Raw genomic sequence first — 23,009 nt, 5'->3', positions numbered from 1 at the left:
TGAGTTGCAGTTCCTGCTCTGGTTTGCCGACCAGTTGGGGCCTGGGTCAGAGCTGTTGGCAGCTCTCCAGGCCAGGGTTGACATGTAGCTGGTCCCATGCCATTTTCAGTCAGGCAAGGTTGTGTGTAACAATCACACTTATCTGCTGCCCACCCTTCACCTGGGGGGAAAAAAAAGCACACATGTACCTTGAATTCTTTGTGATGTAACTGAACCTTATGGAGATGCATTATAATGCAATGGGTGGTTTGCGGTCCTAGAGGCTGCTTACCAGCAACTGTGGGATCTTGCTGGACCCCCCGAGGAAGTTGCTGAAAAGATTGGAGTGCCATACCAGCTTATATAGTCCTTTAAAAAACATTTATTTTGCAACAGCAAATACGTTTCGGGGGCTCAGTGCTCCCCCTTTATCAGCACTAAATACTAGACGATAGAGAAAATACAAGCATTTCTTAAAATGCGTTAAAAGATATATAATTATCTCAATTATCTAGTTTTTAGCCATGATAAAGGGGGAGTGCTGAGTCCCTGAAACACGTTGGCTGTTGTAAAAAAATAAATAAAAATCTTCTTTTAAGTGACTATACAAGCCGGTGTGGTGCTCCCATCTTTTAAAGACACGTACCTTGCCTGGCACAGATCCTCAGTCTGGTGGTGCAATAGGTCATCATAAAATTAACTGACTTCTTCCCAAGGTTCTTCATTAGGCCAGAATGGTTTATGGCCACTTTAGGCTGTCATACCTAGACATGGCTGACCAGGCAGAAAAGTAGCACCAACATCAGCTGCCTGCCAACCGCCCACAAATGGAACTCAGCAATGGCAATGCTGTAGAGGCTGCACCAGAAGCAGAATGCCATCAATAAGTACCTGGGTAATTATGGTATGAGGACCAACTCTGAGAAGCTTGGGTTATTATCATTCAGTATGTGTGCAGCATTTGGGCACCATTAGGCAACCAAAATAGTGAGCCATAAAAGAGCGGAAATTAGTGATAAAATAAATCTTGTGCCCCTCCTGAAGTACACACAAGCTAGCTTGATAGACAAGGCACCGGAGGCATAGCAGGAGACAGATAAGGAGCACAACTTACTGCTGTCACAGGGACAGCAGGAACTTTTGCCTACTGCCTCCATCCCTATGAGGCAAAGGCAGCCGGAGAGGCTGATGATGAATAAAGGATGGAGGGTCAGGGTGCTGGTGGCATCAAGGAGGAGGAAGTGGTGCAGGCTTTAAGGGAGAGGTTTTAAAACCTCCCGATCCCAAGGTATTGTATGCAGGTGAGATTTATTAAGGACAAGGTTTTCCTCAGCAAAACCAAGTACCCAAGGTCTACTGCTGCAGGCAATTTGTGGCAAATGAGATCTTTTATGCTCAAATGTCAAGACATTTGAGCCATTTTGGGTCATCAAAGACAGAGACCAATATTGGATGACCTCTCTATTAGATCCCTGGTATATATGTGTAAAATGGGCATTCTAGTGTCACCATCCCAGAGGCCAAAAAGCGGATTTTTTGTGTTAGAAGAACCTCTTTGTCAGATTGCCTGATGGTGACAGAATCCCCTCTGATGACCAACATGCCTCTAATCCTCTGATCCCTGAAAGGAGAAGCAATGGTGGTAGCTGCTTCAGTGTTGCTTTTCAGAGCCTTTTTTAAAATGCTTGCAGCTGGGTCTTAACCACATACATGCTGGTTTGGGCTGATGCTGACACTCTCATGCCGCGTACACACAATCATTTTTCGGCTTGTAAAAAACGAAGTTTTTTAAAAATGTCATTTAAAACAATCGTGTGTGGGCTTCACAGCATTTTTCGGGGTTCTGAAAAACGATAAAAAAAAAAAAAGTTCGAACATGCTCTATTTTTTTACGACGTTTTTAAACAATGTCGTTTTTCGGGTTGTAAAAAATGATCGTGTGTGGGCTTTAACGACGTGAAAAATCCGCGCATGCTCAGAAGCAAGTTATGAGACAGGAGTTCTGGTAAAACTAGGGTTCGGAATGAAGATAGCACATTCTTCACACTGTAACAGACTGAAAAGCGCGAATCATCTTTTACTAACACGAAATCAGCAAAAGCAAGGGTGGCGTCATCTGCATGGAACTTCCCCTTTATAGTGCCGTCGTACATGTTGTACGTCACCGCGCTTTGCTAGAGCATTTTTTTTTTAACGATCGTGTGTGGGCAACGCCATTTTAATGATGAAGTTGAAAAAAACTTTTTCTAGAGGCTGAAAAATTATCGTGTGTACGCGGCATCAGAAATGAGGACTCCATGGACTATTTGGTGTCCAGGCTCAGCCACTGGCCAGAGCTTGTGCAGTATGCATTGGAGCTACTGGCCAAGTGTGCTGTCTCATAGGGCCTTTAGTTTTTGTTACAGGGAAGTGAATCCACAGGTAGGCAGCAGCAGATGGAGGGGGGGGGGGGATCCTATGGCCAGGGGGAAGAGAAAGCAGCAGCAAAAGTTAAGTTTACAATCCTATAACCATAAGCTAGTTGCAGAGGTGTAACCAGACATCCCTGGTTTGGCAGTCCCCGGACCAAGTCTGTCCCCGGTTTTGTCCCCAGATTGGATTTGAACAGGGGCTGGGGCAATTTCAAAGACAGTCAGTGCTCAATTAAAAAAAAAAAAAAAAATAAACCCCCTGCTCCACTGCACCTGCTAGCTTAGGGGGTGTATTTTTTCCATTATCTGTGCCCCTTTCTGATGATCATGTGCTGGTTGAAGCGGTGGGACCATTTATTCTGTTTCGGGGGCATGCCCAATGCCCATTCAGCTCCGCTCGCATGTTCTTCTGCCTTGGCTCAAGTCCTGGCCAGCCGCCTGCCTGTTTATCTCCTTGCCTTCCCTGCCAGAGTGATCTTCCTCCACTCTCCACCCAGTGGTAGCCGGGGCCCAGAGGGTGAGACTTGAGAGGCTGTGTGGGCTGGGCAGCAGCGGTGACAGGCAGAGAGAGGCAGCTTTACTCAGCTGACGGCGTCCAGCAGCAGGAACAGAGGGGAAACGGATCCGATTGTGGGGCTGCCAGTGCCTTCAAGACTTCAACACAGGTGTGCTTTAGGGGTGTCTGAGAATAGACTACATTAAACTGTGTCGGTCTCTCTGGCATAATGGATCATATCATAACTCACAGGCAGCAGGCACTCTATCATGGCTCTGGCTGGCTCTGTCACATAACATGGCTGCTGGGTGCGGATTTTGTTAACTTGGTCAGAAGTTAACAAAATCAACACCCAGTAGCCATGTTATGTGACACACTGTGACAGAGCCAGCCAGAGCTATGATAAAGCGCCTGCTGCCTGTGAGTTATCATAATGCTGATGTTAACCAGTTGCTGATCGCCTAATGGCAGATTTACTGCTACAGGTTAGTCGCACTGCGCAGGATCACGTATATACGTGATCCTGTATTTCTGGGTATGGGAGCCAATCACCGGTACCCACTGATCGTTATGTTCATAGGCAGAATGGTGGTTTTTATTTTTTGCGCTATAAACATAAATAGAGCGACAATTTAAAAAAAAAAATATATATATATTTTTTACTTTTTGCTATAATAAATATTCCCAAAAAATATATAAAAAAACGCTTTTTTTTTCTCAGTTTAGGATGATACGTATTCTTCTACATATTTTTGGTAAAAAATAAAATAAAATCGCAATAAGCATTTATTGATTGGTTTGCGCAAAAGTTATAGCGTCTACAAAATAGGGGATAGTTTTATGGCATTTTTATTAATAATTTTCTTTTTACTAGTAATGGCGGTGATCAGCTATTTTTATCGTGACTGCGACATTATGGCGGACACATCGGACACTTTTGATGCAATTTTGGGACCATTGTCATTGATACAGCGATCGATGCTATAAAAATGCACTGATTACTGTAAAAATGACACTGGCAGCGAAGGGGTTAACCACTAGGGGGCGCTGAAGGGGTTAAGTGTGTCCAAGGGAGTGCTTCTAACTGTAGGGGGGATGGGCTGTGCGTGACATGACACTGATCACCGCTTCCAATTACAGGGAGCTGTGATCAGTGTTCTGTCACTAGGAAGACTGGGGAAATGCTTGTTTACATCAGCAGTTCCCTATTCTTCCTCTCCGTGAGACGATCGCGGGTATCCCCGCGGACATCGTGTCCACAGGACCCGTGGTCGGACTCATGGAGCTCGCTGCGGCGCGCACGCCCGCAATGCCGCATCTTAAAGGGGACGTACGCGGTTAAGGCTACTTTGGACACAACAGGTCAACACAAAAACATTTTATAAAAAATAAAGAGATTCTTAGAATGAATTGTAACATTACCAAGACCCATGCTGAACTCCACAGGAGTGAGGTAACCATTATTACTCTGGTCCAGGCTGTCAAATACAGCTTCCAATTGATCAGGAGTGAGCGGAAGTTCATTTTGCAGTTGCTGCAAGAAAACAAAAATGAAAGCTTTTGAGGACACTATGAAAGGCCATTAAAGGAAAACTATTTATGGGAAGGTTTATGAAGTTAGTGTACAGATATGGTGATTATGGATATTTTGACACAATCATTAAATGAAAATTCAAAGCTCACAAATAGTTTCAACATTCAAAGTAAATTTGCTGGATTGCTTTTTATCTAATGCAAATATAATGGACATATTGGTGCAGTGAGTAGCACTTTCGCCTAGCAGCAAAAGGTTCACTGGTTCGAATCCCAACCACGACACCATCTGCCTGGAGTTTGCATGTTCTCCCTGTGCCTGCGTGGGTTTCCTCCGGGTACTCCGGTTTCCTCCCACACTCCAAAGACATGCTGGTAGGTAAAATTGGATCTCGTCCAAATTGGCCCAGTATATATGTATATATGTGTGTATGACTGTGTGTCCCTAGCGTGTCATGATCCTACGGGGTAAAAATGACCGCACCAGCCAAGTAGATACTGGCTGGAAAAAGCGACCAGAGGCGATTCAGTTCGCATGCGTTGCGCTATACAAGTCATTCATTCATTCATTGATTCATTCATTGTACAAGGCAGTATCATATGCAGACTCAAGAGAACGATATTTCAGCCCAGGGATCTCCAAACTACGGCCCTCCAGCTGTTGCTGAACTACATGTCCAATGAGGCATTGTAAAACTCTGATGCCGCGTACACACAATAGTTTTTCGGGTGGTAAAAAATTACGTATTTTTTTATGTCATTAAAAACGATTGTGTGTGGGCTTCAGAGCATTTTTCGGGTTCTAAAAAATGGGCAAAAAAAATATTCAAACATGCTCTATTTTTTCACAACGTTTTTAAGGTTGTCGTTTTTAAGGTTGTAAAAAATGATCGTGCGTGGGCTTTAACGACGTGAAAAACCCACGCATGCTCAGAAGCAAGTTATGAGACGGGAACGCTCGTTCTGGTAAAACTAGCGTTCGTAATGGAGATGACACATTCATCACGCTGTAACAGACTGAAAAGCGCAAATCGTCTCTCACCAAACTTTTACTAACACAAAATCAGTAAAAGCAGTCCCAAGGGTGGCGCCATCCACATGGAACTTCCCCTTTATAGTGCCGTCGTATGCGTTGTACGTCACCGCGCTTTGCTAGTACATTTTTTTTTCACGATCGTGTGTAGACAAGGCCGTTTTAATGATCGGGTTGAAAAAAAACTTTGTTTTTTCTAGAGCCTGAAAAACATAATTTTTTACAACCCGAAAAACGATTGTGTGTACGCGGTATAACAGTCACATTGACATGACTGGGCATGATGGGAATTGTAGTGTCTGAACAACTGGACACTGGAGGGTCATAGTTTAGAAACTCCTGTTTTAGCCTATAGACAGGAATGCAACAAGAAGGAGACTAATTTTAGATCACTCAATGATCAGCAAACCTTTTTGATGACTAACCTTATTTTCCACTGGGTTTTATCAAATTGTTAAAAAAGGAAACAATTGTGTGCCAACATGGAAACATCAACTTGCCTGATTTTGCTTGTAGGCTATATTTTCAAAAGTCCACTGATGCCACAATAAATTTAAAGGATCCTCTTTGGGGTAAGCACATATTTTAAGTGGCTAAATTACCTGTAGATCTCGTTTGGTTATTAACCCTTTCTCTTCTTTATCACAGAGCTGGAAGAGTTCCGTGGCTTTTCCCATCATTTCTTCAGGCTCTCTGACCAAAGGAGATGCTGAGGATATCACTGGCGCTTTATACCCTTTCCTTCCTCTAAGACAGGGGGAGCACCTTGGTGGGGTGCCCAGATGTTCCATGTCTGCAGGATTGGAGGGAGGGGGTATGCGGACTTCTGTAAAGAAAATAAACATTTATCACAATGCAAATTCATTTTAAAGGTTTAGGTAAAACCAGAGGCTTATCTAGTGAAAATGGCGCCTATGGCAAGCACTGAAACTGCACCCCTGTCAAAACATTTGAAACCCATCTTTCAGATAACCTTAAAAAAAAAACTACAATTTAAGCTCTTTAATTACCCCTTCCACCACAGTCAATAGCGTTACATCTTATATCACAGTTCCCCCTTAGAGTTCCCAGAGAGCCCACCTTACATCGGAATCCACAGAGTTCCCCTTCACACTGGGAAATCTGATCTAAAGAATGTTGTGGTCTCTGGTGTCATCTTTATTTACGCTGTAAGGGGGGCTCTGACACAAAGGGATTCTCTGCGGATTGGGATGTAGGGGGTATCTGGTTATCACAGAGTCCAGAGATCCCACTTACATCAGCGTTCCCCTTTACCCCAGATTCTGCAGAGTTCCCCCTTAAATCAGTGTGCCAGACAATAAGTACCGTATTTCTAGACAGGGGTCAGGTAAGCCATGGCAGCCCTGTAACAGCACAGAGTCTTTTACTTTATATGACCAGCCCTATCTCCACAGTATGTGTGAGCATTTCCCCACCTCCATGGGACTACAAATTCCAGCATAGTAGGCTGTGCTCATATTTCTCTGCTGCTCCCCAGTCCCCAACACACAGTGTGACTGAGAATGATGACTGCACCAATATACAAGAGGACACCCTCTCTCCCTGCCTGCTGCAGTGCTGCACAAACCCAGCCACTGCCAGAGTCTGTGCCCCCACTACCCCCTTACCAGAGACCAGGGCCGCTGTTAGATTTCATGGGGCTCCCTACAGCCTACCTGATGGGGCCCATGACCCCACCCCTGGCCCTGTCCTAACCTCAAAAAATAATTCAGCTGTCTTCAAGTGATATTTATCATCCCTTGTGATACCTTGGGTAGTGACATACCCTCTTTATGGAGAAATCTGGGGTTTATTAGACCCCTGGTCCCTCCTCTGCCCTCCAAGGTTTATTGGCTACTTTCTTAGCTGGTACCAGCCAGGTAAATGCAGAACCAATACTGGAAGTGATGAAATGTTCATAATTTATGGCCTCAGTTGTCACAGAGGAGAGGGCGAAACTGATGTTGCTTCTTTGTGCGCTGCCAATCCGACCAGATGAAATCGGAGAGCCTTTATTGCCATTAACTACATACAAGCGGGGAGGAGTTGATATTCCAGCAAGCCGAATTAGAAAAAATAATCCATCCATTTTACAGCCTCCTGGGCCCCTGTATTAGATCTCATGGGGCCCCCAAAAAAATATGATTTAGACTACAAAGGAGCCATGGCCTGCAGGGAGAGGGGAAAGCATGAAAAATTTGCTTGCATCTTAATCAAGAGGATCAGTCTCAGCATAAGGCACTGGCAGTACAGCCGTCCCTCCTGCTGGGCAGGTGGCCGGGCTCTGTTTTTGCACTGATAGGACCCATGAGCCAGAAGTCATGTGAGGAGACACCTCCTGACTGAGTCCACAGTCCAGGTGTCCTGTCGAGAAATACACCGGCCTGATGCCACCGCTATAGTCCTGGCTATAGCATCCCTGACAGCTGGCGGAGGAGTGATATTCAGCTGTCAGGGCTGCTGTAGCCGGAACTATAGAGGTAGCATCGGGAAATGCAGCTGCCTGCTTACTCCACGACCAGTGACTGCACTCACAGGAGTAAGAAATGAGAAATAGTCCCATTTGCAGCACTGCCATTGTCCATTACCAAAGGTGCTGAAAAGGAGATCCAGCCTATGCTCGAGAGCCTGGAGGGAAGAAAAGACCATCAGACCCTGGTAAGTGCATTGCTGCCCAGCCACTCACCAGCGCCCCCTTGATATGGCGCCCATGGCACTTTCCATGGCTGCCATACCCTAGATACGCACCTGGTTAAAACTAAAGACAACGTTTTTTTTTGATGGTTTAAATAGCGGAGAGGGATTAGAACACCTGTCAGGTTTTTGTTGCAGTCTTTGTCGCCCCCCCCCCCCCCAGTAAGGAGATTCACCCTATGGGGGAGATTTGCTTAAATTGGAGATTGCAAAATTGGGTGTAGCTGGGCATGGTAGCCAATCACCTTCTTACTTCTGCTTGGTCAATTAAGCTTTGGCAACAACACCTGACAGCTGATTGGTTTCTATGCAGAGTTGCACCGGATTTTGCACTCCCCAGCGTAAGCAAGTTAATCTCTATATGCCCTGTTTACCACTATTACTGTGAGTGAAGGTCAAAGATATCCTCCAGTGAGCACACTAGTTGTACTGACAACCATGGATCCCCTCACTTTGGAGGGATTTACTTTCCCCTCCTGTTTACTATGGGCCAGGAAGTGAAGGGAGATATCCCCAATGGAGTTATAGCCCTTCCCTAATATAAAATGAAAAAAGATTTGTTTTATCCATGTTCCACACTGTTTATCAGACCCCTTTGAGGACCCAACTGCTGATCCATAGCTACTTCTATTCTCCCATTTGCAACTAAAGAATAGGTACACTTTTACACAAAGTACGCTTATCTTCTCTGCCCCTCTTCCTCCGACCTATGCATACTTGCCTGTCTCTCACAGCCACGTCTTACCACAATTTTTAGTTTCCACAACTAAAATCTTTTTTCTGCCAATTGGGTCTGCACATAATTGTGAAGGTTTCCCCATAAAATGCTCAGGTTTAGGTGCTGTATGTGGCCCCCTGTTAGGGGGATTTAATTTCTCCAATTGTCCCAATGTGATGTATAATGAAAGTGAGGCTAAATGCTAAATTTTGAATTGCCCCCAGCACAGGAATTAAAGGGAAATATTCCCAATAGGGACATTTGTTCCTGTGACAACTGTGTAAAATTGGATTTCCCTCATATTAAAAAAAGTTATCCTCTCTCTTCCTGTAGAATTTGCAGGACAGAAAGTGAAGAGAAAAGTTCCTATCCTACAATCCCATCTTTTTTTCCAAGAATAAAAAAAGTGTTTTGGCTTTACATACATTTAGAGCACATTTCACTGTCACATTCCATCTTCTGAATAACACCAACATTCTTAGGGTAGATTTAGACATGCATCTAAATCTCCTTGCCTCTAAAGCCTGATCCACACTTGGATTGTGCTCAAGAGGCTACTGGCAGGAGGTGAGGAAGCCATGCGATGCCTCCTCACCACCTGTTTTAATGTTATTTTTGCTGACAAATACGTCCCAACCATTGTGGGGCATTTTGTGGTGCTCCCCTATTGACTTGAATGTGTAGTTGGTAGATTTTGAATTTATTACTATTTTATGTGATAAAAGTTTCTGAGAATCAATATTTAAACATGGTAATTTTGAAGATTGATGAGGAAAGAGAAAGGTCATCTGTTGTAGGTTACATGTATTTTTGGAGTTCTGGAGTTCTACATCAAGACAATGGGTGGAGATATGTTACTTAATATACACAAGTGGGTGTTATGTTTGTGACAGTAGCCTCACCACCTTTCTTGGAGCTATTCTAAAAGTAAATATGCTTAGCTCGGCTTTTAGAACAGTATAAGAATCCATGTGGTTTGAGTAGCTAGCTAGGACCTCGGGGTCACCCGACCCTGCAGGGAGATGGGGGTAGGATGGCCACCCAGCAGGAAGCTTTCACTATGGAAACCCAGCAGAGATCCTCCTTCTGAAACCATCTGAATTACCATCTTGCCATGTGTTACCAGCTGTAATTATGTAAGCATTGTCGTTTTGCTTGTCAGTCTTGAAGAATAAACTTCACGTTATTGAAGAAAACCTAAATCTTGTATATTGGGAACAAAACGCCTGGAAGAAAAAGACTATTGACATAACATGTGTCAAAAATGTCCCCCCCCCCCTCCCATTCTTCAGTAGTGGTAGACAGGCTTGATGCCTGCCAATCGCTACAACTTTGCCACGGGCACGAAGCAAAGCATTGTGGACGTGGCATGTAAAACCCCCCTGCCTGCTGCTAATTGAGACTTAAGGGGGTAGTTAGCAGGAGGCAAAAAATGCAGCTCAACCGTGGCTTTTTGCCACCCTCCAAGTACAAGTCTAAATGAGGCCTTACAGTTTAATAGTGCTACCATAATCCCGGTTCTACTAAGCTTGTTTATTTATAAATTCACATAATGGGGTGAATATTACTCCAAACTATTTTCAATAATGACAATGGATGTGCTCCACACTCAAGGGTCATAACACAACAATATTCAGCACAAAAGTTACCACTTTAAATTCCGATTAGCTAAACAGGTCCTTGCATTTGCTAAGAAAAGGCATTCAGGTACAGTCAGTTGCGTGCATAGTTGCAGAATGGTTTCAAGCCAAATTTACCAGTATACTTAATGACTTCCAATGCCTAATTTCTAAAAAATTGGAAGTCGTAGATATGTTATACAAATCAAAGTTTAAACTCAGAATGTTATCCCTTTCTGTATTCACTTCCTTTGCTCCAACCATCTTGCCCTTAACCCTGACCAGTTTCACAATCTCTGCTAATGAAAAGCATCCAAAACATGATACCAACTCAATTTTCATTAGACCAAAGCACCCGTTTTCACATATAACATTACTCCAACATGGCTTATGACAAACCTCAAATGTGTGTTTCAATTTTTTTCCAGCAATGGCTTTCTTATTGTCAAATTCGTTTTTTTTAAGCTTAATGCAAAGGCTGGCAATATAAAAGCTAAAAAACTGTTTGCCAGCTCTGCACCTATAAGTGGTGACTAGAAGATCTCATAGCCTCAACTGACCTCAGCTCCAGCCTCAAATATTCTCTTTGAATATTTGCTAAAGGCACCAAGATCTGTACCCAAAAATTCACGGTGTTATGCTTAAAGTTCAATTCTAGGTGTACGTACCCAGTATGCAGTTTCACCAGCAAAAGGTACACACAGGAAGGTGTTACCAACAAGACTGGTTGATGACTGGGTGCTGGCATAAATAAGGTTGAAACAGAAAAAGATTCCATGTGGATGGCATCCCTGCCCCTCTAGTTTGTGGCCTGTACTGGTTATGCAGAAATCCAGCCCTGATGACATTATGACATTACAAAAACACTTCAAACCAGCATATTACCTATAAATATTGGGTAGGCCTGCCTTACTCACATAAACCAATCAATTGCTTGCAATAATTGTTTAACAAGATTCTGCTTTCTACATGATAAGCCTCAATTTCCTTACTCTAGCCCTGATGTCTATTATAACTATAAATCAATAATAGTCCATGTTTCAGCTTTTAAAAAATTGGTTGTTCTATTAAAAATTAAATAAATAAATAATCCACTGCAACTGACCCAGATCAGGCCAAGGTTTAACAAAATAATCAGATTTACACGTCAGATGAATCTGTGCTAAGGTACCTGTGATGTGTTTACCAGCTCTTACCACATCCACCTGTACTTTGGAAAATCACATTCTATTATTCTTAGACAACAAACACAGAAGTGTCATTTGTTTAAACAGTGACAGGACTTTAGTTAGGACAACATTTACCGTTGCTTTCCATACATTAACATGGAACAAAAAATAGAAAGCATTGTTCAGATACCATGTGAACAACATACAAAACATACAAAGTGATGTGGAAACATGCCCTCTGACACGCAAAAGGTCCAGGACACACGTAATAAAAAAGTCACTGCCATGAATTTCTATTCTTAAATTCAGAAAAAGGACTATATTTACCTTTCCAGCACATTTTCAACAAAACCCTACATTTATTCCAGTACCCATAACTCATTACATAGCACTGCTCAGCTATTTCAATAGGCGCTCCAAATTAATAGGATGTATGTGGCCTGCCCACAAGAAATCTGTAGTCAAACCCTATTTAGTGAATTAACCTTTAAAGAACAATTGCACCCACACATCCTTCATAGCCTCAACATACGAAAGAGAACATCCAAGCCTAGGTGAAATAAAATTACCACCCTTGTAAAGGGTTTTTATTACTGGCTGTGTGCCTACTGGAGGGATTCACCCTTTCGGTTAGGCTTGATTACCACAGTCAGTCACCAGATAGGTAGGTTATGAGTAAACCAAATTGTTAACACTTCTTACTAGAACAGGAGGTGGGAGTGAATCTTCCAGTTTGAAGAGATTTCCAATGATTTATTGATATGTCTCTAAGACAAGAAGTGAAAGGAAATCTCCACAATGGGATATGGACGGCAAAGATCACCTGACAGGGTTAATAATCATTCCCTACACTATCCAAACCTATAAGAAAAGGTTTTGGCTTTAGATATTCCTTATGATATTTAATATGCAGCTTTCCTCCAGTGCGGTTTTATGTAAAAACTGAGAAGAGGACTTTGTTCTCTCCAGAATTACACACCTTGATGTCCACTTAGAGACAAGCCTGTTCACCTTGCCCAACTACCCTTGGGTCATTCCCCACCCTATCTTTAAATATTATTTTTGGCCCTCCTTCCCCCTGTTCTTCCCTCTCCTAGAACCCTCACTTTTATACACTGTCCAGTCTTGGTAAAACCTGCAGTTTCTTATATGTTGTTTACAGTGTGTACGTGTGATCAGGGTCAATCTGTTCCCACGATATCTACTAAGTGCACAGGGATACCAGGAGAACAAACCACTCTCACCTAATTCCCTGATGAACACCATCCCATCTCATAATTTTTCTTATCCTCTCCAAGTTCAAAATCCCTCAATAAAATACAAAACATACATACAGACTGTTCCATGTCTCAAGCGTGACTGGGAAGTGAATGCCAGGCTGGGGCAGGGTGACAGGTGGACCACAATAATCAGCAGCCCCTATGGGGGTACCATTACATGTGAAAAGTTATTGTGGATTTTTACAGAGACCAATGGTCCTTAAAGGAGAAGTCCAGCCAAAGCTCGTTTGGCTGAACTTCTTCTATGGTTTACAGGAGTGCAATTCTTTTTGCACTCCTGTGACCCATTTTAGCAGAGAGCGGGCTGAAGTCCACTCTCTGCTGATGTAACGGAGTTATCAGTTACTGATACCGCATCATCCCGACAATGGTAGTCTGGATACGCCAGGTGCCTGGACTGACACCATGCTCAGCAAACCGCTGAGAGACTGAGCAGGTCGCCCCTCCCCTCCACAGCTCAGCGCGCCAACGAGCAAGGAGGGAGCAGAGCAGAGAGCTGGGACTGACAGTCTACAGCTCTCTGCTCGGGGAACTGTCAAAACTGAGCAACCAGCAATGTTTAATCGCTTGGTTCTCAGTGCAGAGGCGCCGGGGGACAGATGCAGCATCGGATCCATGCTCCATCCACCTAGGTAAGTATGATTCTAAAAAAAAAAAAAAAACACATACTTCTCTTTTAAAGTGGAGTTCCACCCAGGAAAAAAACATTTGCCCAGAAATCATAAAAAAAATAAAAAAAATTTATACTCACCCGAAATACCTGTTGCTATACAGAAGTTCTGAATCTGCCTCTTCCGTAGCCTCGGTCCGTCGTCTTCTTCATCTTCTCCTAGTGAATGGGGCGCGCTGCTTTCTGGGAACTGTGTGTGTTCTCAGAGAGCAGCCGCCCATTCACAAGTCGGCGCGAGACTCGCGCATGCGAAGTAGGAAATGGGCAGTGAAGCCGTAAGGCTTTACTGCCTGTTTCCCCTAGTGTGAATCAGCAAGGAAAGGAGCCAATGGTTTATGAGAAATAGATAGTGAATAGTACACGGGTTTTGTAGGGGATTATTACATGTACAGTAAAACCTTGGTTTGCGGGCATAATTCGTTCCAGAAACATGCTTGTAATCCAAAGCACTTGTATATAAAGGCATTTTTTACAGGGTATAAAAAAGAGAAGAGAGGAGCCTCTAAGTGTAGCAATAAGTTGCTAAATGTTGTACCTTCATTAAATGTAACCATATTGCTACACTTAGAGGCTCCTCTCTTCTTTTTTATACACGGTTGCGACATGACGCTACTCTTATATCAAGACATCGCTTGTATATCAAGGCAAAATCTATTAAAACATTTTGCTGGTCTTGCAAAACGCTCTCAAACCAAGTTACTCTCAAACCAAGGTTTTACTGTAATCATGATATTAAGTATATAAAATTCTCTTTCCACATTTCACTTGCCTTTAAATCAAATTGTTGCTCCACATTTACATGCAGACCAAGCAGTCCAGCAAAACAAAATTACATGGGTTGGGACAAACATATAAAACTGATGGAGGGATCTTTAAATGGTTAGCTCTAGATCATATGGTTTAAACTTCCATGTCCAAAAGGGTGACAACGCTGCTGTGGAATTTCACTGCAAAACCAACAGTGTTGTTACAATGTTAAAGAAAGTTGAAACAAATTAATATAGTGGCAGGGTCCGATAATAAAACTACTGTATGGAGGACTCAAAAAAAATTAAGAATTGAAGCAATTATCCATATCAAGCTTAGTCATAAGAATTAAAAATTGGAGAAAATTGTATCCCAGCTCTGGAATTAAATGAGTTAATAAATTCTGAATGGCCTATACATCATGTCCCCAGCACTGCTGTCACAGTATCACTGTGTGTATTTGGTCAAGGAAAGCAAACACAGTTTTGGAAAGTTTCTCAGAATCTGTTGAGGGACATTGGCCTCTTCTGATGAGTCAACAAACTGAAAATGTTATATACAGTATTTTCAAACACAGTTGACATTTTTGAATGCCAAAATTCAGGGAGGCTTGCAATATACTCTCGATCCATAAGCCCTGGTTCACACTGGTGCGATTTGACATGTCAAATCGCGGCATTTGCCGCAATGGCACAGCACTAATCAGTGCGACGCTGCACCCATTTTAAAAAGTAGTTTCTGTACTACCATTTGCGATTTCGGCCTGCGATTTACATTGGCATCGGTGTCAGAAATCGAGACTGACAAGCGGGAGTGAAATCGTGCAGGTTCAGCTGAACTCGCACGGCTTCATTCCCGCAGCCCAGTGTGAACCTGGGCTAAGTATTAAAGAACACGGGATGTACGATGGAGTTCATGTTTCCTCTTATGTTCATTGTGGTCATAAATATATAGCGATCACAACAGTGCTGAGCTAGGACAGCTTAGGTATATATATATATATATTATATATATATATATATATATATATATATATATATATACACACACACACACACACACACACACAGAAAGTTAGTGAAACCATTTCCATGTCAAAAATGATAAAGTATAAAGCATTGTAAAGAGGAAAAAAAGTTTTTTTGTCTTCAATAAAATGACGTACTGACAGTTCCATGTGATTTTTTTGGTTTCCCTGCTGCATGTATAAAATTATTATGGTGGCGATATACTGTACATGTATACATATAATGTTCTGCAAAAGTGCATGCAGGGGATTTGGCAGCCATATTGATCTGATGATCAAAATTTAGAAGAGAGTCTAGGACAGGAAGACACCATACACTATAACTGCACATGCATCCAGCACAGTGGTATTTAATTGGTTTAGGGTTTGCTCTAGATATTGAATTTGATACATTTGTGTACTGTACATGTGGGCATCTTTACCAATTTTGTGAAACACAACCCAAACACCCCCCCTCCCCCGTTCACACCACTTCAGATTTCCCCAACACTGTGCCAAACCCTTTTCCTGCTTTTAATCTGACCCTACCACTACTCTGCCACATCCTTCTACCTTGCTCTGACCTCCCCCCCACCACTCTGCACCCCCCCCCACACACACACACACACAGTACTCTGCCACTCTCACATACCCTGGACTCCCTCCCTTGTAACTCTTCCCACCTCTGCTCTAACCAGTTGACCGTAAACCCTTCTCCCACCAGTCTGCTCCACACGCCATATTCCACACAGATTTTAAAACCATCCCCCCCCCCACTACACCCCTCTCTCCTCACCCTCAAAACTTGTCCACCACACTTCCCTGCCCGTAACAATCTTCCCTGCCCTTGTCACACTCTCACTGCTTTCACCACTCTACGCAGCCCTTCCTTACCACTTTTCCCCTTCCCAATTATTCTTACCCTCACCACTCTTCCCCTACCCTCCTCACTCCACTTCTTGTCACCACCACCTAAAACCACCTGTTCTCACCACCACAGCTGCCATAACCCCCCCAACTTTCATTGCCACCTTTGCTCTTTACGAAAAGGGGCACACTTTTGCTAGCGTATATTAAACACACACACACACACACACACACACACACACACACACACACATACATATATATATATACATTATATATATATATATATATATATATATATATATATATATATTTTTTTTTTTAAGACCCCCAATATCTCACCAAATCCTCCTGCCTCCCCCCCCCCCAATAGGGTTGATAAAAACAAAAAAAGAATTGTAATAAATACAGGCTTAAAAGGTTAAATTGTAAAAATAATAAAAAGTAAAATAAAAAACACCGCCACCGCCTACCCCCCCCCCCCCCCCCACAAAAAAAAGAAAGCATTGTTTGTATATATTTATATACATAAAAAAATGCCATTGATAAGTTACAATCATACGACTGTACATTATCAATGGCATCTCTGTTTCCAACATGTAATATCAGTATCTTAGTGATGTAAAATGATCAACATTTTCTACCCTGCCCTGGTCCATCGTCTCAGTTTGATTGAATGTGATCTAAATGGAGTCTAAATTGTTCGGAAGAAAAAAGTCATGGCTATTATGGCCACAATAACTGCTAAAGATAACTTTACCCACCCCCAATGTATTTTTTTTTATATCCCTTTACCTTTTTTGTTGTAGCATTCAAATAAACATACTCCAGCAGCCTTCTTTAGTGATTCACCATCCGCTGCCAAGCATGACAATTTTTCTAGTACCATTTTCATTTAATCAGTACAGTTGTTGTCCAAAAATACAATACAAATCCAATACATGACATAGCTTTCAATTTTTTATTCTCTCATATGAGAATTTTCATAACTTTAATAACTTCTTTATTTTCGATATAAGACTAGCATGCAAAAAATAAATAAAAAATGGACGATCATTTGTCCAATAATCTCATTGTGTGTACCAGGCATTACTGGTTCTGGGGCTGGCTGCAAGAATCAGGTAGCGATAGCCATTCCTGGAATATGGGCTCCAGTGCATGTGTATTTTTGGTTGATTGCCCAGTGCCTCCTAGGAAGCAGGCGATTTTTTGCTGTGTACAGGCTCACAATTGTGGTTAAGAATAATGCTTATCCAGGCAGCTACATACAGGATCATGGCACACCAGGGCCATCAGCTGTGATGGGTAGCACAAGGCCTACTGAAGGCAGTGTTTCTTTTTCTAGCTGTAAATGCTACAGAAAGTCAATTGCTCATCAACTAAACTACAAATCGCATGTTTTTATGCTGGTTAATTCTCCTCACCCGAGATAAATAATAAAAAAAGTTTTTAACAGAAATCTACAAATTGCTAGGAGTTTCAGTGGCATTTTCTTCATTTTTTCCCCTCAGAACACCACAAAGGGGAGCAGTGTGACATGGACCCAAGACTGCTGTACATTCAGCATTTTCTGTTCTTATTCAGTGCATAATAAACATCCATAATGGAATAACAACTGATTACAAGCTTTATTTATCAGTGTGCCTAAAGAATAAAAAAAAAAAAAAGTGGGGATTGCCAATACAAAAGGAACACATATAAAATGCAGAAAGGGACATTACAGTTCCTTTAGACAAAAATTATGGCAACTCTAGAGTTCTGAAGAAATAACGTGCGTGTGTGTGTGTGTGTGTCTGATGTGTCCACTGATATGGGTGTTTAAAATCTGCAAAGCAAATATACTTATTAATAAAAAAATACATAAATATCGTCTCTCATCAACGTTGAGATCAGCATCATATTTGGTCAGAGAATGATAGCTGAACTTTAGCAAGAGATAAGGCTGGGCTGTATCCAAATGGTCAGGTGAATGTCTGGAGGCGGAGCGGACAGGTGTGTTTCCTATAAACTTTTACACAGGATTAAAAAGAGCGTGTGTAAAAAAAAAAAATTGTACCTTTGTAAATTGGCACACATCGAAGAAGTATTAGCTGAGCTAACAACTTAAAAGTTGGATCACTGGAACATGTCGATACTTTTATGAGATATACTAAGCAAAATTGTTAATTTTGAAAAAAAAGTTCCAAAATTGTGGAATTTGTGTCAATAATTAATTGTATTTGAAGCAATTTTTTTCTAACTTGCATTTTTAATATGAGCAGAGTGGAAACTGACCCAGGTTTTACTAACAATAAATGGAATTATGGCATCCGTACCAAACTACCTGACAGTTTAAACCAGAGCTGGGCAAACTACGGCCCGCGGGCCGTATACGGCCCGGCGGACCTTTTAATCTGGCCCGCGGATCGCTAGCTACGGTAGTGCCTGGGCCCAGTGACATCTCACAGCGTCTCCTCCTCCTGGCTAGTCAGTGGCTGGGCCGGCCAGCAGCTAGTGGGGGGGGGGGCGGGGCCGTAGCAGAGTACGGATTGAGCCGTACGTGCAGGCGCAGGCAGGGAGTTGGCGTCACGTCAGATGACGTCAGCTGCCTTTCCGCGCGCCTGTGAGGAGCAATCCATGCGGCGTGAATGTGAGGAGTAGACGCTGTGAGTGTGAGATGTCATTCCGGTGTAATACACAGGTGAGTCCACCCATGGCATGCCATGTATATTACAACCCTAAAACCCCTTTGCTGACAGCTGAGGGACAGGGTTCACCCAGCAACTGCCAACCTGTGTCTCTTCCGAGGATGGGGAACTACAAGCCCCAGTGTTTAATACAGTATTAAAAAAAAAAAATATATATATATATATATATATATATAGCAATAGGGTACAGTGGTACAATATATATATATTACAAACCCTCTCTTTGAAGAAACCTAACATTTGATTTTGCCTAATAACTTTTGTTAGCTAGTAAAGAATATCAATCAATTTCAACTCCAATCTTCTTTATCTTGTTGCTACGCAGCTAGACCGCCCTTACTGAATCCATGCTGGGGCTTGTAGTTGCCCATCCTCTGAGGATGGGCAACTACAAGCCCCAGCATGGATTTGATATTAGGCAAAATCAAATGTTAGGTTTCTTCAAAGAGAGGGTTTGTAATATACGGAATATATATTGTACCACTGTACACTATTGCTATGTATATATTTTTTACTTTTTAATACTGTACTTATACATACATTTTTTTTATACTGTACCGCTGTACCCTATTGCTATGTGTATATATAAAGTACAAGTACTCGTACCAGTTGTCCAACAATGATATTTACCGCTTTTTATAAAGAAATACAATTGATTTTATGCAGTATTGAGTTTAGCCTTTTGGCCCAGGCCCTCCAAAATATTTTTAGTTTCTCATGTGGCCCCATCAAAAAAATAATAAAAAAAATAATTGCCCACCCCTGCTCTAAAAGGTCAGACGTCGGACTCATGTTTACTAAAGGAATGTGGATTATGTAGCAGGTGGGAATAGCTTATTGCAGAGTCAGAAAGCATGTCTAAGATGTGGATTGAGGGGAACTTGTTAGCACCCTTTTGTGTGATGTTGTGGGTGGAGTGTGTCATTCTCCCTGTGATTACTGCAGCATGCTTTTTAGTTGCTAACTGTATAAAAAGCCTGATGTTTACTATTAAAATGTCATTCGTTTTGAAACCAGAGACAGAGCTGTGTGTGTCTCGTTTCTGGGGGGAAATCCAATGGGTCCTGTCTGCTGGATTGTGGAGTATCGATAAGCTGTCTTGGGTGGAATGGAATATCGTATGGTGTTAACCCCCTATTCCGTTACAGGCGCCTCTGTCGCTGTATTGCGTTTCACGCTGGAACGCATACGGCGACCCTGGCCCTTTTCATAAAAAAAGTCCCTGGCCCTTTTCATAAAATGCACAGATGGGAACATGACCCATAGGAATCCATGCTAAATGGATTGTTGTGCCTTTCTGTAAAACTGAAAACGCACTAAAAAATGCATAGGTGTGAACCAGGCCTAAAGGGGTAGAGGAGCAGAGATTGAAATGCTGGGGGGGGGGGGGAAGCTTAGATCTGTAAAAAGCGCTAAAGCCAAACATTAGTGAGTGCATTTGAGCACTGGTGAGTGGTGTGCATCACATGTAGTGAATTTAATGAGGATTTCACTGACTGAAGTAGAAGTTTTTGGATGAACTTGCACACAACTGACATTGGAGTTTATCACTGGTGCACCAACACAGCTGACCTGAATAAAACAAATCTTAATGCCCAAGCACAATTTTGCAACTTTGATATGTGTTAGTAAAACCGTATATATCACAACTACCGATTATGCCATTTTTTTACAGGATGTATTGGGCTTTCATTTGGTGGTAAATGGTAATGTATATCTCCTGATTTATTTCTATAATCAAAGGAAAACTGTCCCAAAATTGTAAAAAAAATTATATTTTAAATTTAGCTGTATATTTCTTGCTACTACCATAACCTTCCACCAAAGTAATTTCTCCTGCTTCTGACGATCACAGCTATACCACATATGTGTATGTTAGTTATATTGTGTACCCATAGTACAGTCCAAAAACAAATAGTGCTGTAAAATAGGAAGGAAAAGAAAAGGAAAAGGGAAATGCAAGGAAGGAAGATTTAGTCCCACTCAGTAAGGCTCTGCCCCTACCCCTGAACATATGGATTCTGCCTGGCCTTTGACTTCTGGCAGAGCCCCCGGGTGCATCTGTTCATGTGCAGGGGAGGTTTCAGACTTTCCTAGTAGCAGTCTTTGCACGTGCGTGGGACTGCCAGAAAAACTGGCGGATGTGCCACAGGGCTCTCTTGGGAAGACCCAAGCCCTGCGGAACATCAGCGCATAAGCAGGAGGTGGGGAGAACATCTCACCTAGGTGAGAAAAACAGAAATGCTGCTTTACAGCACAAATCTGCATTGATTGCATAAATAAAAGAATGTCAATTTGTAAGATACAAAAGGCAAAATGACGCAGCGCAGCCCAAAATGACTTTTAAGGTGAATGTCTGCTTTAATGTGTGGGTAGTCCCAGAATCCACAGTGTAAATCGGATATTGAATACATTGACAAAAATAATTATGGGAATATGCATAAACACCATACATGTGGTATTTGCCAAATGATCTGGCTTCTCACAATAAAATTAGTAAAGTAAAAGCAACAGCCATCAGTATTTTGTTGTAGACAGATGTTGCAAATGTTCACTCTATGTTCCCATGTGTCAGTTTAAATCACATTATTTTTATGTAGTGGACAGAGAAATACATTCTGTTTTACAAACGATCAAGCAGTTCTTTATGTACATCATCATACAGTGTACTCATGCCCAGATTGCATCTACTAATCTCTCATTATGTCATTTTTTGTAAACAATATTCTGTTATATTTGGACCGGATTTGTGTTGTACATTGTTAGAACCATCTGCAGTGCCAGTGTCAACCTGGCATTTTATTTGGCTCATTATCACAAGTGTTCGATATCAAGGAAACCATTTCATCACTTTGAAAAACAAAGCAGCATTATATTGGAATGATTATAAAACACATTGAGTTTGGCACACGTACAGCAATGTGCTACAAAACTGAACCACACAAAAGTTTAAGTCTTTCTATATAAAAAAAAAAAGAAGAAGAAGAAAGATCACAAAAGTTTGACACAATATAAATATGCAAATGTATACAGTAATGTGAATATATTTTTCTACATACCCAACAAAGCATGTAGAACACCTACACCGGACACAGGGCCACTTATAAGGCAGTACAGCTGGCCTTCCTTTACTGGGCCTGGGCCTCATCAGTTCAAAAGGGGAGCCTGGCCAACTGCCAAGCAGGAGGGATAGCTATACTGCCTTATTGCTCATACCGATCCTCTTGTGCCTCCCCCTGCATTGCTGCCAGCTTCTCCTCCCCTTTCTCCCTCTGGCTGCACTGCAAGGGCATTGGCTCTAGTATCTGCACAATCCCACCCCCTGCTGTCTGGGACCCCCTTTCTTCTGTTACGTAACTTGTTAATATGTAACCTGCGTGTATCTGGCTCTGATACTAGCCAGTGAATCACCAGCCGCTGACCTCACCGCATGTCCCTGGTAGGGAGGCATAGCTCATGGATGGAATCCTTACAACACGAACCAGGAAAACAATTTATCTGGAACAATCGGGTGGCCAGAATAAAACTCCTCACTTTACAATACCCTAAGGATCAGGGGGGAATGGCGGTTCCCCATGCTCAGACGTATTTCTATGCAGCCCAATTACAGCACTTTGCAGGTTGGAACCAGCCAGCAGTGACAGACCCTTCTAGGGCCTTGCTCATTGACCCAACCACTTCGTACTCTGCGATGTCTCACATGGAGATGGGTTTCCCTGGGCCCCTGGACACGTGCCCTACGATTTGCCTCTTAAAAAAATTGTGGAATGCTGTTAGGAAGAGGATGGGGATCATGGGCTTCCTGCCTAGTACGCCCATTTGGCGGAACAGATTCTATACCGAGTTAGTTAAAATTCAGGACTGCTCCAGATGGGAGGCAGCTGGCATTCAATACTTAAGTCAAATCTTTGATGGGGCGGCCCTGAAATCATTTGAAAGGCTGAAGGAGGAATTCCCCTTATTGATTGGGTCACAATATCAATATATTAGGCTAGCTCATGCGATTAGATCCCAGGGTCATTGTTCCACGTTGCGACGGGAAGAGTCTCGCTTCTTAGGCTCAGTCTTTGATGACACTGAGAAAAAGGGGTTTATTTCCA

At 42.4% G+C, this 23,009-nt stretch overlaps 1 protein-coding gene across 1 annotated transcript in view; it reads right to left on the bottom strand.

Moving 5' to 3' along the window:
* CRACR2B (calcium release activated channel regulator 2B) overlaps nt 1-22,042 on the bottom strand; it is a 70,429-nt gene extending 48,387 nt beyond the window's left edge. Inside the window, exons 1-3 of the mRNA XM_040328521.1 lie at nt 21,969-22,042; nt 6,055-6,278; nt 4,309-4,420 (exon numbers count right to left, since the gene is read on the bottom strand). Coding sequence (XP_040184455.1) covers nt 4,309-4,420; nt 6,055-6,243 — 301 coding nt within the window. The 5' untranslated portion in view covers nt 6,244-6,278; nt 21,969-22,042. The remainder of the gene's footprint in view (nt 1-4,308; nt 4,421-6,054; nt 6,279-21,968) is intronic.
* Between the last annotated feature and the right edge of the window lie 967 nt (nt 22,043-23,009).

The sequence above is a fragment of the Rana temporaria genome, chromosome 11 (genome assembly GCF_905171775.1).
Source record: "Rana temporaria chromosome 11, aRanTem1.1, whole genome shotgun sequence".
In the NCBI taxonomy this organism is placed as follows: domain Eukaryota; kingdom Metazoa; phylum Chordata; class Amphibia; order Anura; family Ranidae; genus Rana; species Rana temporaria.
The sequence above is the reverse complement of the archived record's forward strand: the minus strand, read 5'-3'. Positions and strand labels throughout refer to the sequence as shown.